General features: G+C 39.6%; 1 protein-coding gene across 3 annotated transcripts in view; it reads left to right on the plus strand.

Moving 5' to 3' along the window:
- Window positions 1-19,636, plus strand: part of LOC133572781 (uncharacterized) — a 213,342-nt gene that overhangs the window by 124,922 nt on the left and 68,784 nt on the right. For all 3 annotated transcript variants that reach the window (XM_061925798.1, XM_061925797.1, XM_061925799.1), the window contains 2 exons: window positions 17,024-17,074; window positions 17,874-17,921. In XM_061925798.1, coding sequence (XP_061781782.1) covers window positions 17,024-17,074; window positions 17,874-17,921 — 99 coding nt within the window. The remainder of the gene's footprint in view (window positions 1-17,023; window positions 17,075-17,873; window positions 17,922-19,636) is intronic.

The raw sequence follows: 19,636 nt of genomic DNA on the forward strand, positions 1-19,636 counted from the left end.
GTTGGACAATATCGGAGATCGGCAAAAAAGCCATTATTAGACATCTGTAGCGGTAATACCTTTTGATACTAAAAAGAGCGGTTTATTTGATGTAAAGGGTTATTTTTAATTAACTTTGGGAGATGACTTAAGTTCAGTTATGTAAATCACAAGTTTGGACCCCGGTGTTTTATGTTTGCTTGCCAGGCTAAATTGTCTGCCAGTGTGTTTACAGTGGTCCAAGTTCCTCTATAAAACAGGAGAAATTTTTAGAAATGTGCTGCAAAAATCAAGTGGCCCTGAAGTTTTGAACTGAAGTCTGGATTCTGCCGGTTGATATCGCCGATTTTGTGCTTTCGAAGGAAAACCGGGTGGATAAACAGCCAGTCCTCGCTCTAGTTGACCTAAACACCCCCCAAAACCACCGTGCGAGGAAAGGATGTTATGTCTCGGGAGAAATCACCCCCGTGAAGAAAATCGTCAGATCTAAAATAGGCCATCTCACCTCGTACGGTGCAGTGAACTCCATGCCCTCTGTTAAAGTGGCACAGTAGTTGTGACGTGGCCCCGAAACAGAGGGGACACATTCCAACAGTAGCAAAGCCCAGACAGGAAATCCTTCTGATTGTGCGACCAAGGAACAAAACTCTCCAGCCCCGAATGGGTGTTGCCTGCACCTGACACATCTGTCATGGTGGCACTGAACACACACACACACACACATACTGGTTATCATTTGGAATGGGGACCAAGTTTTTGAGCATCACTTGTGGGGACCACCCTTTCTACAGGTTGTGGAGGCATAAAAAAAAATGAGGTCAAATGTCCACTGCCCAGTTAGCTCATACACGTCTTTAAATCTCTGGATTGATGAAGTAATGTGCTGATCATTCTTACTGGGGACCCTGGGGAAAAAGAGTTAATATGGTTCATGGGGACCAAATTTAAATAATTTTGCATAATTCACACAAATTTGTACGTGACTACTGAAGACCATTTATAAAAAAAAAAAGAAAGAAAAAAAAGCAGCGAGTGCAGTACCAGCTACAGCCCGATGAGGGGGCTGCTGTGCAAATGTCTCACACTCAAACTAAGCAGTAAACATGTTTTATGGGCCAAAACTTAAACATCACTTAGGCATCTTCAGAATGGATCTGACTATCATTTAAAAAGGTTTCCCTTTAGGGGACTGTTTTTTTTGTCCCCATACCGTCAGAGGTCCCCTAAAGGTGACTGTGTAAACAGAGCGATGTCCCCATTAAGTAAGCATTGCCAGAACACACACACACTAAAACATGATGTTCACCTGCACCATCTAAGTCAGACCTGGACAAAATACGGGCCGCGGGCCACATGCGGCCCGTTAAGATTTTAAATCCGGCCTGCCTGACATTCTACATAATTTTTTTTAGAACTTTAACACATACTTGCCAACCTTGAGACCTCCGATTTCGGGAGGTGGGGGAGGGGCGTGGTTGGGGGCGTGGCTAAGAGGGGAGGAGTATATTTACAGCTAGAATTCACCAAGTCAAGTATTTCATATATATATATATATACATATATATATATATATATATATATAAGAAATACTTGACTTTCAGTGAATTCTAGCTATAAATATATATTTCTTTTATTGTATATACATCTATATATATCTATATATATATATATATATATATATATATATATATATATATATATATATATATATATATATATATATATATATATATATATATAAAATAAATACTTGAATTTCAGTGTTCATTTATTTACACATATACACACACATAACACTCATCTACTCATTGTTGAGTTAAGGGTTGAATTGTCCATCCTTGTTCTATTCTCTGTCACTATTTTTCTAACCATGCTGAACACCCTCTCTGATGATGCATTGCTGTGTGGCACGCACAAAAGTGCTTTCATCAAATGCACCAGATGGCAGTATTGTCCTGTTTAAGAGTGTCACAACATTGCTGTTTATGGCAGACCAAAACATGACTGCTGTTGTTGTGTGTTGTTACCGCGCTGGGAGGACGTTAATGAAACTGCCTAACAATAAACCCAAATAAGGAACCAAGAACTCGCCCTCGATCATTCTACAGTTATAACGTCATTGGGCAGGCACACCATTTATATTGTGGGAAATGCGGACCTGAGTCCGCCTGAATTTCGGGAGATTTTCGGGAGATAATTTGTCCCGGGAGGTTTTCGGGAGAGGCGCTGAATTTCGGGAGTCTCCCGGAAAATCCGGGAGGGTTGGCAAGTATGCTTTAACATCAAACTGTCACCGCCATTGTGATGTGCAGTGCTGTTTTTAAATCACTGTTTCGGTAGCCTTTTTCGATTTCTAATAATTCGCAGTGAAAATTTACATTTTTATTGGCAACTCAGTCGCCAGAAGCTTACCGTGAAAATAAGTCGTACCGTTTTGCCATTTTCGAGCTCAAGCCCAGCGAAGCCGGCGGCGTTTCTGGGTGTTGTTGATAAATGGCTTTGGCATTACATAGTAGAATTTTACCTTGCACTTGCAGATGTAGCGACAAACTGTAGTTACTGACAGTGGTTTTCTGAAGTGTTCCTGAGACCATTTGGTGATATCCTTTACACACCGATGTCGCTTTTTGATGCAGTACCGCCTGAGGGATCGAAAGTCACGGGCATTCAATGTTGGTTTTCCACCTTGCTGCTTACGTGTAGTGATTTTTCCAGATTCTCTGAACCTTTTGATGATATTATCAAATTCCTTGCAATAGCTGCTTGAGAAATGTTGTTCTTAAACAATTTGCTCATGCATTTGTTGACAAAGTGGTGAACCTCGCCCCATCCTTGTTTGTGAATGACTGAGCATTTCATGGAAGATGCTTTTATACCCAATCATGGCACCCACCTGTTCCCAATTAGCCTGTTCACCTGTGGGATGTTCCAAATAAGATAAGATAAGTCTCAGTCTTTTTTGCCACTTGTGCCAGCTTTTTTTAAACATGTTGCAGGCATCAAATTCCAAATGAGTTAAAATTTGCCAAAAATAACCAAGTTTTTCAGTTCGAACTTTAAGTATCTTGTCTTTGCAGTCTATTCAATTGAATATAGGTTAAAAAGGATTTGCAAATCATTGTATTCTGTTTTTATTTACCATTTACACAACGTGCCAGCTTCACTGGTTTTGAGTTTTGTAGAATACCGGTCAAAACGTTGGACACACCTCTTTCAACAGCCTGAGGTATTCTGATGCTGACATGATTAACATACATTTTGGTGCATTTTTGGACATATACAATCATTAGTGCGAAATTAATATGCCTTTTTCCTTATAACAATATACAGTAGGGTTGTACGGCAGACTGGTACAAGTATAGTATCACGATTCTAATTAATCATATTCGGTACTATACCGCCTCTAAAAAGTACATGTTTTAAAAAAATGTATATTATGTTTATAAACTCAGGAAATACGTCCCCGGACACATGAGTACTTTGAATATGACCAATGTATGATCCTCTAACTACTTGGTATCGGATCGATACCTAAATTTGTGGTATCATCCAAGACTAATGTAAAGAGTCAGAAAACAGAAGAACAAGTGATTATTACATTTTAACAGAAGTGTAGATAGAACATGTTAAAAGAGAAAGTAAGCAGATAATAACAGTAAATGAACAAGTATATTAATAATCAATTTTCTACCGCTTGTCCTTAATAATTTTGACAAAATAATGGTTAGAGATCGGTAGGTCGTGAGTTCAAACCCCGGCCGAGTCATACCAAAGACTATAAAAATGGGACCCATTACCTCCCTGCTTGGGACTCGGCATCAGGGGTTGGAATTAGGAGTTAAATCACCAAAAATGAATCCTGGGTGTGGCCACCCGCTACTGCTCACTGCTCCCCTCACCTCCCAGGGAGTGAACAAGGGTCAAATGCAGAGGACACATTTCCCCACACCTAGTGTGTGTGTGACAATCATTGGTACTTTAACTTTAAAACCTCTAAAGGCTTAGTGGCCACATGCGTGGACAGCACCTTTTAGCTCTTATTTCCAAAATTGTGTACACTACTGAATTGGGGTCTTATGGCCGCTTATGTGGACACTTATACTGCCATCTGGTGGTGTCAGAAGAGTATAACATACAATGGAATTTGGGAAAAAAAAAAGTGTAAAAATAAAAATGAGCATGAAGTACACGTTTGTGTACTTACGGACTAAGTACATCATATAAAAATATGATTTTTAGTTTTTATTCTAATTAGTGTCCTATAAGCCCAAATAGCAAAGAGAAATAAAAAAAAAACATGTAAACAAACAGCTTGGGCCTTAATAGGTTTTAACTTGACTTAATAGAATGATAAATGACAATATGTTACTGCATATGTCAGCAGCTAAATTAGGAGCCTTTGTTTGTTTACTTACTACTAAAAGACAAGTTTTGCAAACTTGCAACAACAAACATATGTTTAATGTACCCTAAGTTTTTTGGTTAAAATAAAGCTGTCATGACTTGGTCCTGGGGTTTAGTTTTTCTAGAAGGCAACGGAAAGTTGGCTCGGGCGAGACCGGGATGTGAGAACATATTTATTTAAACTTATCAAAAAAAGTACAAACGAAAAGCGCGCACAGTGGCGGAGAAACAACTTGGCTATGAAAACAAATACTTGCACAAAAAAAACTATGAACAACAAAAAACACTAACTGTGGCAATAATAAACAAAACTTACTTGGCATGGACAAAAAGGAGCAGCGTGAACGATGCACATGAAAAAAGAGTCAGAAATGTGCAGAGCATAAATGTGGGGATGTCACCAGAAAGACAAACTGAAAACAATGAACTTAAATACTACAGACATGATTAACAAAAACAGGTGCGTGACTCAAAACGTGAAACAGGTGCGTGACGTGACAGGTGAAAACTAATGGGTTGCTATGGTGACAAACAAGAGTGCACAATGAGTCCAAACGTGGAACAGGTGAAACTAATGGGTAATCATGGAAACAAGACAAGGGAGTGAAAAGCCAGAAACTAAAGAGTCCAATAACTAAACAAAACATGACTAAAACAAAACATGATTACACAGACATGACAAAAGCCAATAATGCCATTTTTTGTGGTCCCCTTTATTTAGAAAAGTATCGAAAAGTACCAAAATACATTTTGGTACTGGTACCAAAATATTGGTATCAGGACAACCCTAATACACAGTAATCATTATGTTAGAAGCTCTGCACAACCGTGACTTCTCACTTTATTCATATTCAACAGTTTCCTTCTCAAGTGTTGGCATTAAGTCCCGACCGACCTCAACCTTACTGATGTTTTATTTATGACCGAAACTCATTAAATATTTTCACTACTTGTTAGGTCAGGGAAACACTTCTGCAGCGCCGTGAATGATATGTTTATATTCCGGAGGTTTTCTTCTGGCACTTTTTTAGTGGCTTATGTCATCCGTTTTCGTTGGGCGGGCGAAGACAGTAATGCCTTGTCGGCGTCCACTGTTCACGCAGGGCGTGCTAATAAACACATCGGACATGTTAACTGGCCCTCCTCGCACTTGTAAGGGACGGCTCGGTACACTGCAAAAAGTCAGTGTTCAAAAACAAGGAAAAAAAATACAAAAAAATGAGGGGTATTTTATTTGAACTAAGCAAAATTATCTGCCAATAGAACAAGACAATTTGGCTTGTCAAGACTTTCCAAAACAAGTAGCTAACCTCAATGAACCCAAAAATACCTTAAAATAAGTATATTCTCACTAATAACAAGTGTACTACTATATGAGTACGTATTTTCTATTGTTTCATTGAAAATAAAACAGCAAAGTCAATATGGTTGTCATCTGTTTTAATTATGAGACACAATTGTGTCAAAATCATCATTTTTTTTTTCATGCTTGAAATAAGAAATTATTACTTTAAAAAAGTAGTTTTATACTTGTGAGTAGGGATGATGTTTGATAAGAAATTATCGAGTTTGGGCCCATTATCGAATCCTCTTATCGAACCGATTCTTTATCGATTCTCTTATTGAATCCAGATAGGTTGTTGTATATGGAAAAAAACACAATATTTGGTTTAACAAAAGCTCACTTTTATTTTATAATAAAAAAATAAATAAATAAATAAATATTGACTGTTACCCCCCTAAAAAAAAAAAAAAAAAAAAAAATATTGACTGTTGTTACCCAAAGTATATTAAGTGGGATTTTTCAGAAAAATAAATATATACAGAAACAACCTGTCTTTGTGATCACTATAGGTGTATAAATAATAATATAGTGTTAAATAAAATCAGTCCCTTGGGCACAAAACTGAAAATAATACAGCTCTTCAAAAAGTGCACTTCTGCTGCTATTGGAACATACTAACTACACACACTATGACACTAAGAACACCACAGTCATCAATCAACAACTCTTCCCCCCTTACATGAGAGCGAAGCCTGGCAATAATTGCATATTGCCTGTTCTGCCCTCACTATACGTGTTGAGGTTATACAGCTTGGCAGACAGCTAACAAACAATCCAAAGCAGATTAATCCATTTAGGCTCTTTTATTGTTGTTGATCTTGCTTTGTCTTTTCCTATCTTTACTTTTGTCTTACACTGGATTGTTATTTTTATTTTTTTTTTACTGAAATATACACAATGACAAATGTATAAGCTATGTGATTCAATTAACATACTGAAATGTAATACACAATATGTAAATATTAGCTTCACACAAATATACAGTACTATCATCAAACAAATACTTCTGAGTGTTGAAGCTATTTTGATGGTGGAAATACATGACTGGCAGCCATTTTAAGTCCTCAAAACATCCATTGAAACGGTGCACAAAAATAGTTTTTCAATAAACATCTTAGTATCAAACTTAAACACTTTCCACCTTAATATTGAGTTAGATAAACAAGTTAAACAGTTTACTTACAGACTTATCTTTTCCAAGGCTTGTAAGAGCTAACACAACTTGTCTACCTCTCAATTGTCTCAACCCGGAAGTGCCCAAACTAATGACGCGTAGTATTTTCATATCGCCACAAGGTGTCAGTAAGAGTCTACAATCAAATGGGCATAACATTGCAGGCCCCACAGGGCATTTCCTGTACGTGGGAAGGGATTCGTTCCCAGGGATTCGAATAAAGAACCAACTCTTTTTCTTTACTATAGTAGCCTCGATAACGGGAACCGGTTCTCAAAAAGGGATTCGAGACCATGGAATCGGTTCTTTTCTTATCGAACAACCGGGAGAACCGATTTCGAACATCATCCCTACTTGTGAGTGTTGATGACACAGCTTTGCAACAGTTGATATTCTAGTTTCAAGCATGTTTTACTCAATATAGGTCATCAAATCTCGGCAACAAGCTGTAATATCTTACTGAGATCATTTAGGACCAAAACACTTAAAACACGTAAAACACTCTAACATAAAATCTTATGTATGGCCCGGGATTGCCAAAATGTCCATAACACACCCAGCCGAGTCCCAAGGGGACGGGGGATAAAAGTTGGAAAAGTCGGCAAAACTCCCCAAAAATGTTCAAAATACCTACCCAGGTTCGAGTCCCACAAGTCCCGCCGCCGGCCGGGATGCCCAAAATGTCCAAAACGCGCCCAGCAAAGTCCCACGGGAAGGCGGGGAGAAAAGTGAGAAAAGTCGGTAAAATGTTCAAAAATCACAACCGAACCTGGGTAGGTATTTTGAACATTTTTGGGACTCTTGTCAACTTTTCCAACTTTTATCCCCCCTCCCCGTGGGACTTGGCTGGGTGCGGCGTTATGGACATTTCGGGCATCCCGGGACTTGCGCGGCCGGCGGTGGGACTTGTGGAACTCGAACCTGGGTAGGTATTTAGAGCATTTTTGGGGGACTTTTGCCAACTTTTCTCACTTTTCTCCCCCACTTCCCGTGGGACTTTGCTGGGTGCGTTTTGGACATTTTGGGCATCTCGGCCGGCGGCAGGACTTGTGGCACTCGAACCTGGGAGGGTATTTAGAACATTTTTGGGACTTTTGCCGACTTTTCCAACTTTTAGGTATTTTGGACAAAATTGGGACTTTTGACCATTTTGGCCGCCTTTTCCCCTCTTCTTCCCCGCCTTCCTGTGCACCATTGCTGGGTGTGTTTTGGACATTTGGACAGAAATAGTTTCAAGCATGTTTTACTCAATATAGGTCATCAAATCTCAGCAACAAGCTGTAATATCTTACTGAGATCATCTAGGACCAAAACACTTAAAACACGTAAAACACTCTAACATAAATTCTTTTGTATGGCGGCGCAAGTCCCGGGATTGCCAAAATGTCCATAAAACACCCAGCCGAGTCCCAAGGGGACGGGGGATAAAAGTTGGAAAAGTCGGCAAAACTCCCCAAAAATGTTCAAAATACCTACCCAGTTTCGAGTCCCACAAGTCCCGCCGCCGGCCGGGATGCCCAAAATGTCCAAAACGCACCCAGCAAAGTCCCACGGGAAGGCAGGGAGAAAAGTGAGAAAAGTCTGTAAAATGTTCAAAAATCACAACCGAACCTGGGTAGGTATTTTGAAAATTTTTGGGACTTTTGCCGACTTTTCCAACTTTTATCCCCCCTCCCCGTGGGACTCGGCTGGGTGCGTAATGGACATTTTGGGCATCCCGGGACTTGCGCGGCCGGCGGTGGGACTTGTGGAACTCGAACCTGGGTAGGTATTTAGAGCATTTTTGGGGGACTTTTGCCGACTTTTCTCACTTTTCTCCCCCACTTCCCGTGGGACTTTGCTGGGTGCGTTTTGGACATTTTGGGCATCCCGGCCGGCGGCGGGACTTGTGGGACTCGAACCTGGGTAGGTATATTGAACATTTTTGGGACTTTTGCCGACTTTTCCAACTTTTAGGTATTTTGGACAAAATTGGGACTTTTGACCATTTTGCCCGCCTTTTCCCCTCTTCTTCCCCGCCTTCCTGTGCACCATTGCTGGGTGTGTTTTGGACATTTGGACACAAATCGTTTCAAGCATGTTTTACTCAATATAGGTCATCAAATCTCAGCAACAAGCTGTAATATCTTACTGAGATCATCTAGGACCAAAACACTTAAAACACGTAAAACACTCTAACATAAATTATTTTGTATGGCCGCGCAAGTCCCGGGATTGCCAAAATGTCCATAACACACCCAGCCGAGTCCCAAGGGGATGGGGGATAAAAGTTGGAAAAGTCGGCAAAAGTCCCCAAAAACCTAGGTAGGTATTTTGAACATTTTTGGGACTTTTGTCAACTTTTCCAACTTTTATCCCCCCTCCCCGTGGGACTCGGCTGGGTGTGTTATGGACATTTTGGGCATCCCGGGACTTGCGCGGCCAGCGGTGGGACTTGTGGAACTCGAACCTGGGTAGGTATTTAGAACATTTTTGGGACTTTTGTCGACTTTTCCAACTTTTAGGTATTTTGGACAAAATTGGGACTTTTGACCATTTTGGCCGCCTTTTCCCCTCTTCTTCCCCGCCTTCCTGTGCACCATTGCTGGGTGTGTTTTGGACATTTGGACACAAATAGTTTCAAGCATGTTTTACTCAATATAGGTCATCAAATCTCAGCAACAAGCTGTAATATCTTACTGAGATCATCTAGGACCAAAACACTTAAAACACGTAAAACACTCTAACATAAATTCTTTTGTATGGCCGCGCAAGTCGAGTCCCAAGGGGACGAGGGATAAAAGTTGGAAAAGTCGACAAAAGTCCCCAAAAATGTTCAAAATACCTACCCAGGTTCGAGTCCCACAAGTCCCGCCGCCGGCCGGGATGCCCAAAATGTCCAAAACGCGCCCAGCAAAGTCCCACGGGAAGGCGGGGAGAAAAGTGAGAAAAGTCTGTAAAATGTTCAAAAATCACAACCGAACCTGGGTAGGTATTTTGAACATTTTTGGGACTTTTGTCAACTTTTCCAACTTTTATCCCCCCTCCCTGTGGGACTCGGCTGGGTGCGGCGTTATGGACATTTTGGGCATCCCGGGACTTGCGCGGCCGGCGGTGGGACTTGTGGAACTCGAACCTGGGTAGGTATTTAGAACATTTTTGGGGGACTTTTGCAGACTTTTCTCACTTTTCTCCCCACTTCCGGTGGGACTTTGCTGGGTGCGTTTTGGACATTTTGGGCATCTCGGCCGGCGGCAGGACTTGTGGCACTCGAACCTGGGAGGGTATTTAGAACATTTTTGGGACTTTTGCCGACTTTTCCAACTTTTAGGTATTTTGGACAAAATTGGGACTTTTGACCATTTTGGCCGCCTTTTCCCCTCTTCTTCCCCGCCTTCCTGTGCACCATTGCTGGGTGTGTTTTGGACATTTGGACAGAAATAGTTTCAAGCATGTTTTACTCAATATAGGTCATCAAATCTCAGCAACAAGCTGTAATATCTTACTGAGATCATCTAGGACCAAAACACTTAAAACACGTAAAACACTCTAACATAAATTCTTTTGTATGGCGGCGCAAGTCCCGGGATTGCCAAAATGTCCATAAAACACCCAGCCGAGTCCCAAGGGGACGGGGGATAAAAGTTGGAAAAGTCGGCAAAACTCCCCAAAAATGTTCAAAATACCTACCCAGTTTCGAGTCCCACAAGTCCCGCCGCCGGCTGGGATGCCCAAAATGTCCAAAACGCACCCAGCAAAGTCCCACGGGAAGGCAGGGAGAAAAGTGAGAAAAGTCTGTAAAATGTTCAAAAATCACAACCGAACCTGGGTAGGTATTTTGAAAATTTTTGGGACTTTTGCCGACTTTTCCAACTTTTATCCCCCCTCCCCGTGGGACTCGGCTGGGTGCGTAATGGACATTTTGGGCATCCCGGGACTTGCGCGGCCGGCGGTGGGACTTGTGGAACTCGAACCTGGGTAGGTATTTAGAGCATTTTTGGGGGACTTTTGCCGACTTTTCTCACTTTTCTCCCCCACTTCCCGTGGGACTTTGCTGGGTGCGTTTTGGACATTTTGGGCATCCCGGCCGGCGGCGGGACTTGTGGGACTCGAACCTGGGTAGGTATATTGAACATTTTTGGGACTTTTGCCGACTTTTCCAACTTTTAGGTATTTTGGACAAAATTGGGACTTTTGACCATTTTGCCCGCCTTTTCCCCTCTTCTTCCCCGCCTTCCTGTGCACCATTGCTGGGTGTGTTTTGGACATTTGGACACAAATCGTTTCAAGCATGTTTTACTCAATATAGGTCATCAAATCTCAGCAACAAGCTGTAATATCTTACTGAGATCATCTAGGACCAAAACACTTAAAACACGTAAAACACTCTAACATAAATTATTTTGTATGGCCGCGCAAGTCCCGGGATTGCCAAAATGTCCATAACACACCCAGCCGAGTCCCAAGGGGATGGGGGATAAAAGTTGGAAAAGTCGGCAAAAGTCCCCAAAAACCTAGGTAGGTATTTTGAACATTTTTGGGACTTTTGTCAACTTTTCCAACTTTTATCCCCCCTCCCCGTGGGACTCGGCTGGGTGTGTTATGGACATTTTGGGCATCCCGGGACTTGCGCGGCCAGCGGTGGGACTTGTGGAACTCGAACCTGGGTAGGTATTTAGAACATTTTTGGGACTTTTGTCGACTTTTCCAACTTTTAGGTATTTTGGACAAAATTGGGACTTTTGACCATTTTGGCCGCCTTTTCCCCTCTTCTTCCCCGCCTTCCTGTGCACCATTGCTGGGTGTGTTTTGGACATTTGGACACAAATAGTTTCAAGCATGTTTTACTCAATATAGGTCATCAAATCTCAGCAACAAGCTGTAATATCTTACTGAGATCATCTAGGACCAAAACACTTAAAACACGTAAAACACTCTAACATAAATTCTTTTGTATGGCCGCGCAAGTCGAGTCCCAAGGGGACGAGGGATAAAAGTTGGAAAAGTCGACAAAAGTCCCCAAAAATGTTCAAAATACCTACCCAGGTTCGCGTCCCACAAGTCCCGCCGCCGGCCGGGATGCCCAAAATGTCCAAAACGCGCCCAGCAAAGTCCCACGGGAAGGCGGGGAGAAAAGTGAGAAAAGTCTGTAAAATGTTCAAAAATCACAACCGAACCTGGGTAGGTATTTTGAACATTTTTGGGACTTTTGTCAACTTTTCCAACTTTTATCCCCCCTCCCTGTGGGACTCGGCTGGGTGCGGCGTTATGGACATTTTGGGCATCCCGGGACTTGCGCGGCCGGCGGTGGGACTTGTGGAACTCGAACCTGGGTAGGTATTTAGAACATTTTTGGGGGACTTTTGCCGACTTTTCTCACTTTTCTCCCCACTTCCGGTGGGACTTTGCTGGGTGCGTTTTGGACATTTTGGGCATCCCGGCCAGCGGCGGGACTTGTGGGACTCGAACCTGTGTAGGTATTTTGAACATTTTTGGGACTTTTGCCGACTTTTCCAACTTTTAGGTATTTTGGACAAAATTGGGACTTTTGACCATTTTGGCCGCCTTTTCCCCTCTTCTTCCCCGCCTTCCTGTGCACCATCGCTGGGTGTGTTTTGGACATTTGGACAAAAATAGTTTCAAGCATGTTTTACTCAATATGGGTCATCAAATCTCAGCAACAAGCTGTAATATCTTACTGAGATCATCTAGGACCAAAACACTTAAAACACGTAAAACACTCTAACATAAATTCTTTTGTATGGCCGCGCAAGTCGAGTCCCAAGGGGACGAGGGATAAAAGTTGGAAAAGTCGACAAAAGTCCCCAAAAATGTTCAAAATACCTACCTAGGTTCGCGTCCCACAAGTCCCGCCGCCGGCCGGGATGCCCAAAATGTCCAAAACGTGCCCAGCAAAGTCCCACGGGAAGGCGGGGAGAAAAGTGAGAAAAGTCTGTAAAATGTTCAAAAATCACAACCGAACTTGGGTAGGTATTTTGAACATTTTTGGGACTTTTGCCGACTTTTCCAACTTTTATCCCCCCTCCCCGTGGGACTCGGCCGGGTGTGTTATGGACATTTTGGGCATCCCGGGACTTGCGCGGCCGGCGGTGGGACTTGTGGAACTCGAACCTGGGTAGGTATTTAGAACATTTTTGGGGGACTTTTGCAGACTTTTCTCACTTTTCTCCCCCACTTCCCGTGGGACTTTGCTGGGTGCGTTTTGGACATTTTGGGCATCCCGGTCAGCGGCGGGACTTGTGCGACTCGAACCTGGGTAGTTATTTTGAACATTTTTGGGACTTTTGCCGACTTTTCCAACTTTTAGGTATTTTGGACAAAATTGGGACTTTTGACCATTTTGGCCGCCTTTTCCCCTCTTCTTCCCCGCCTTCCTGTGCACCATCGCTGGGTGTGTTTTGGACATTTGGACAAAAATAGTTTCAAGCATGTTTTACTCAATATAGGTCATCAAATCTCAGCAACAAGCTGTAATATCTTACTGAGATCATTTAGGACCAAAACACTTAAAACAAGTAAAAGACTCTAACATAAAATCTGCTTAGTGAGAAGAATTATCTTATCAGACATAAAATAAGCAAATATCACCCTTATTTGAGATATTTAATATACAGAACTGTCATTTAGGTCTTAGCTCACCACTTCCCTAGGATGCTGTCCTCAGTTGTTGGGGGTCATTGTTGCTCACAACTGCAATTTTCTCCTTTGACTCAAATTTGTATATAAACTTTTTTTTTATGGGGGTTCTCACTGGAGCAGATTATGTTTCACAGTAAAAGCACCGCAGTCGTGACCTGGATCAGTGTTTATTTTGCTGCCTGGGTCAAATATGATAAGAGCCATTCCACTGAATCGGTGCCATTTGCTTGTTGTAACTTTCTTTTTTCAGCTCTAAATCTGCTAATTAACATATTAAACTACTCCAAATGTGTATTGGCCCATGTTGAGCAACTTTATCGGCTTCCGTGTATATAACATCAGCACACATTGTTGGTCTTTTTGTGTATTTTAGTCAAGTCACTTACAAAAGGCAAACGTGGTAGTTTAGAGGCCACTTGGAGCTTGCAGCTACACAACAGCAAAGCACACCATAGCACACAAGCTAGACGTACATAAGTTTCTTTACTTGAACAATATTGCAGTATAATCACATTTGTCAATAGTTATATACACAAGTATCAAATCCTCATATACAAAGTCTCCAAGGCAGAAAAGTATCCAGTAACAGACGTGTCCGCATCATTCATCCATCCATCCATCATTCAACGTGAGCTTAATTTAATGAATTATTGAAAAAAAACCAATATTACATTTTACTTATGTTGTACTTTACATTTGAACAACAAATCTCAAAAGTGCAATTTCCACCCCACTTCAACCTAAAGACAGCTTATGTCCATTCCAGATGGTTAATAATCAATTTGTGGGTTTTTTTTATAGCTACAATTGTTCTCTGTTTGAATGATTTCATTTGATCTCATATCTCAATACTCATATATAAAGTCTCTAAGGCAGAAAGCTTCCAGTAACAAACGTGTCCGCATCATTCAACGTGAGCTTAATTTAATTATTGAAAGAAAAAAAAACAATATTAGATTTTACTTGTGTTGCACAACAACAAATCTCAAAAGTGCAATTCCCACCCCACTTCAACCTAAAGACAGCATATGTCCATTTCAGATGGTTAATAATTAATTTGTGTTTTTGTTTTTTTATAGCTACCATTGTTCTCTGTGTGACTAATTTGACTATATCAAACATTTTCTAACATTGCACACTACAGCGTTTTCGTGTATTTTAGTCAAGTCAATTACAAAAGGCAAACGTGGTAGTTTAAGAGGCCACTTGGAGCTTGCAGCTACCCAACAGCAAAGCACACGATAGCACACGAGCTAGGCGTACATAAGTTTCTTTACTTGAACAATATTGCCCTGGCACACCCCGTTCGGCGGCAGGCCCGCAGGCCACGCCCCCCTCCACAATCACATCACAGTATCAAATAGTCATATACAAAGTCTCCGAGGCAGAAAGTATCCAGTAACAGACGTGTCCGCATCATCCCTCCATCCATCATTCAACGTGAGCTTAATTTAATGAATTATGGAAAACATATATATGTATTAGATTTTACCTGTGTTGCACTTTACATTTGAACAACAAATCTCAAAAGTGCAATTTCCACCCCACTTCAACCTAAAGACAGCATATGTCCATTCCAGATGGTTAATAATAAATGTGTTTGTTTTTTTATAGCTACTCTTGTTCTCTGTCTGAATAATTTCACTTGATCTCATATCTCAATACTCATATACAAAGTCTCTGAGGCAGAAAGCATCCAGTAACAAACGTGTCCGCATCATTCAACGTGAGCTTAATTTAATAAATTATTGGGAAAAAAAAGAAAAAAAACTATTAGATTTCACCTGTGTTGCACTTTACATTTGACCAACAAATCTCAAAAGTGCAATCACCACCCCACTTCAACCTAAAGACAGCATATGTCCATTCCAGATGGTTCATAATAAATGTGTTTTTTTTTTTTTATAGCTACTATTGTTCTCTGTCTGAATAATTTCACTTGATCTCATATCTCAATACTCATATACAATGTCTCTGAGGCAGAAAGCATCCAGTAACAAACGTGTCCGCATCATTCAACGTGAGCTTAATTTAATAAATTATTGGGGGGAAAAAAGAAAGAAAAAATTAGATTTCACCTGTGTTGCACTTTACATTTGACCAACAAATCTCAAAAGTGCAATCACCACCCCACTTCAACATAAAGACAGCATATGTCCAGTCTAGATGGTTAATAATACATTTGTGTTGTTTTTTTTATAGCTACTATTGTTCTCCGTTTGAATAATTTCACTTGATCTCATATCTCTATACTCATATACTAAGTCTCTAAGGCAGAAAGCATCCAGTAACAAACGTGTCCGCATCATTCAACGTGAGCTTAATTTAATAAATTATTGAAAAAGAAAAAAAACTATTAGATTTCACCTGTGTTGCACTTTACATTTGACCAACAAATCTCAAAAGTGCAATTACCACCCCACTTCAACCTAAAGACAGTATATGTCCATTTCAGATGGTTAATAATAAATGTGTGTTTTTTTGTTATAGCTACCATTGTTCTCTGTTTGACTAATTTCACTCGATCAAACATTTTCTAACATTCCACACTACAAAATAAAACTATATATGCTGATACCGGATCAATATCGGTGTCGACCGATTCTCAAGGTTCTAATGTTGGTATCGTGTCAGAATTTAAAAAAGTGTTTTGGGACATATATTTATATATTATATTTAATTGTGAAGTCTAACTTAACCTCTAAAGGCCTTAGTGGCCACATGCGTGGACAGCACCTTTTAGCGCTTATTTCCAAAATTGTGTACACTACTGAATTGGGGTCTTATGGCCGCTTATGTGGACACTTATACTGCCATCTGGTGGTGTCAGAAGAGTATAACATACAATGGAATTTGGAGAAAAAAAAGTGTAAAAATAAGAATTGGCATGTCACTAAACATGAAGTACACGTTTGTGTACTTATGGACTAAGTACATCATATAAAAAGATGATTCTTAGTTTTTATTCTAATTAGGGTCCAATAAGCCCAAATAGCAAAGAGAAATTAAAAAAGCATGTAAACAAACAGCTTGGGCCTCAAGAGGTTTTAAGGAAGTGGGTGCAGCCAACAAATGTTATTTTTCCAGTGTTCAAGGTAGTTGAAATGAATCTCTGTATTAATAAATATGTATTAAGATCAATGTGCAGGACATTTTGCTTAATAAAAAAATATAATTTTTTTGCAGTTGAAACAAATGACACTGATTCTCATCAACTTTTTAATTGGGATCCCAACTGGAGCGGATCCTGTTTTGCTGTACAGTGTAAACCCGTCACAACTGTGATGGGTTTACTGAGACTGTGTTTATTTTGTGTCTGGGTCAAATATGATGGTCTGCAGTGTGTTTAAAAAAAACAAAACAAAAAACGGGGTTATGGAATGTGCTTCGTAAATTGTGTTGCAAGACATATTTCATCACTACGTGGATCTATTTTTGGTGGGGTTATGAATGACGTTGTGATGCCCTGCTGTGTGTTGCAGGGGTGTACGTACCGCCTGGCGCTGGGATAGGCACGGGACCATTCTATCCAGGTAAGAAAGTCTGCTGGCAGAGTTTAGAATAATAAACTGGACTTACTGCAATAAAAGTACTATTTAAAAAAAATTACATAAGAAAAAAAAAAGCATAAAAGCGTAGCAGAAATGAAACTAACGATTTTGGCAATGTGGAATATAAAAAACTCAGACTGTAATTTCCCTCTCTCGTTATTGACAGTTCCCAATTGAGCATTTTCTTAGATTGATAACTGCTCTGACCACACATTGAGACATCTGTTTGTACTTTGTGCACGCTCGCCCTCGCCAATAGTCAAATAAATATGGACGCAGAATTTGCTAACATAAAAAGTATTCATAACCGCAAACAGTAAGGGGGCAGACCTCCGCCATTGTTACTGTTAACCAGTTTATGTAACTGAATTTTTATGTATTTTATTTCTGTAGACTGATTAAAAAAAAAAATTACATTAAATTATGCTCACAATTTCAATAAATACAATTTTTTTATATATTCAGTGTGTTGTGTAAAAAAATATTGTTTGCTTTAAAAAAAAAAAAAAAAAAGCAAGTCTTTTACACTGATTTTTTTTACATACTGAATTTAGAAACCCTATTTTAACAAACTGATTTTGTTGTTGATTCAGTGTCAAAAACCTCCATGCAAAACATACCGTACACAATTTAAGACTATTTTTTTCCCCTCTAATCTTGACAAACTGATCTTATACACATAAACGTGTTTGTAATCTGTGTAAAGGAAACATGCAGCAAGTGTATTTTATTGTGACATATTGACACAGCATAACTTGATAATTGATGGTTCATCACAAAGGGTCAACTGGAGGAGTGCCTGCCGGCTATAAACCAGCCAAAGCAGCGGGTGAGTAGAGAAACACATTTCATTTTCTTTCTCCTAAATATTTTGGTTTGATACAATCTAAGGGGTTGTTTGTCATGACAGAACCTATGAGGGTTTTATTTAATCTAAAAAAGGATTAAATCAATTATGAAGGAAAATAATGAATATTCAGTATAGAAGTGGATTTGAGTTTAATATAAAAATTATTTTATTTAAAAAAAAACAAAAAATTGTCAGTTTGTTTGATTTTATATCTGCTTGTCATAAAGAGGAAGGCAGAAAAAAAAATGTATGTATTTTTTTGTTTTTTTATTTTTTGGGGGGGAGGGCAAAAAAGTGTCTTTTTCTCAGTACCTATATTATGATTTCCCAATCAAATGAATAAATAAATATAATAATACAAAAAAAAAAAAAAAGCTCCTAAAACTGCTAGGAGCAAAATAATGTAAAAATAAAATAAAATAAAAAGAGGAAGTGGAACTGAGATAGACTAGACTTTTTTAGACTTTCTTTTTATTGTCATTCAAATTTGGACTTTATAGTACAGATAAGAACAACATTCTGTTGCATTAGCTCATGGTAGTGCAGGATAAAAAAAACAATAAGGTGCATATATAAATAAATAAATAGGTTACTGTACAGATAAATATATTGCACTTTTTCATATGCATCCACGTTTAAGGATGTATGTTATATTGTATTTTTTTTTATTCCAGTGAGTTGAGGGGATAATTATGATGCGTTCAAGAGTCTGATGTCTATTATTTGGTATATGAGGACAGTATCTTTAGATTTTAGATTTAGATTTATTGGTCCCCGTTGGGGAAATTCATTGAATTCAGTAAATTCAGAAATTCTTGAAATTCAGTAAAAAACTGGTACCTCTTTCATTATGCTTGTTACAAAGGGGACCACAGTGAAATTAATAGGATGCATTCCACTACCCATTATTAGTAAGGGTACCAAATTACCACCAAAAGTGGCAGTAGTTTGATTGAACATGACTAAAATCCACACCAATTTTACTAATAAACCCTGTCTGGACTTGTTTTCATGTATCTTTTAATGTGATATATTCTGTACAAAGTGATCATTGAAACCACAACAAGGCATGCTGGGAAACGTTTGCTTTCCAGACGCACGCTCAGACCTGCCAAGTCTTCCGGATTCAAAGGAAGACTGCCCGATATTTCCCTTGTCTAAGTCGCAAATCTCAGGCACAGTGATGCAATATGTGCATACAGCTAGCCTAAATAGCATGTTAGCATTGATTAGCTTGCACTGACCAAATATGCCTGACTAGCAGTCCAACAAGTCAATAACATAAACAAAGCGCACCTTTGTGCATTCACGCACAGCATAAAACTTTTGGTGGACAAAATGAGGCAAAGAAGGAGTTGAAGATTTTACATGTAAACAAACTGTTGCATTTATTTGTATTTCCCCCCCTATCTTTTTCCATTTTTAATCATTTTTTAAAAATGCTCTAGGGCGGCACTAAAGAGCCCCGGGTTGCTGACCCCCGGTTTAAAAGAAAAAAAAGAATGTGCACAAATACCATTGACAATAATATGTGGCATGGCACTGAGCTGTGAGGATAAAAAAATCAAACATAAATAACAAAGTAATTAATAAATACAAGCATAAATTAGTAAGAAAATTAGTAATAATAATAAATAAATAAAATAAAATATAACAGAATAAAAACTAAGAACCTAAGAAGAGTTTAAAATATT

This window comes from Nerophis lumbriciformis, linkage group LG30, assembly GCF_033978685.3.
Source record: "Nerophis lumbriciformis linkage group LG30, RoL_Nlum_v2.1, whole genome shotgun sequence".
In the NCBI taxonomy this organism is placed as follows: domain Eukaryota; kingdom Metazoa; phylum Chordata; class Actinopteri; order Syngnathiformes; family Syngnathidae; genus Nerophis; species Nerophis lumbriciformis.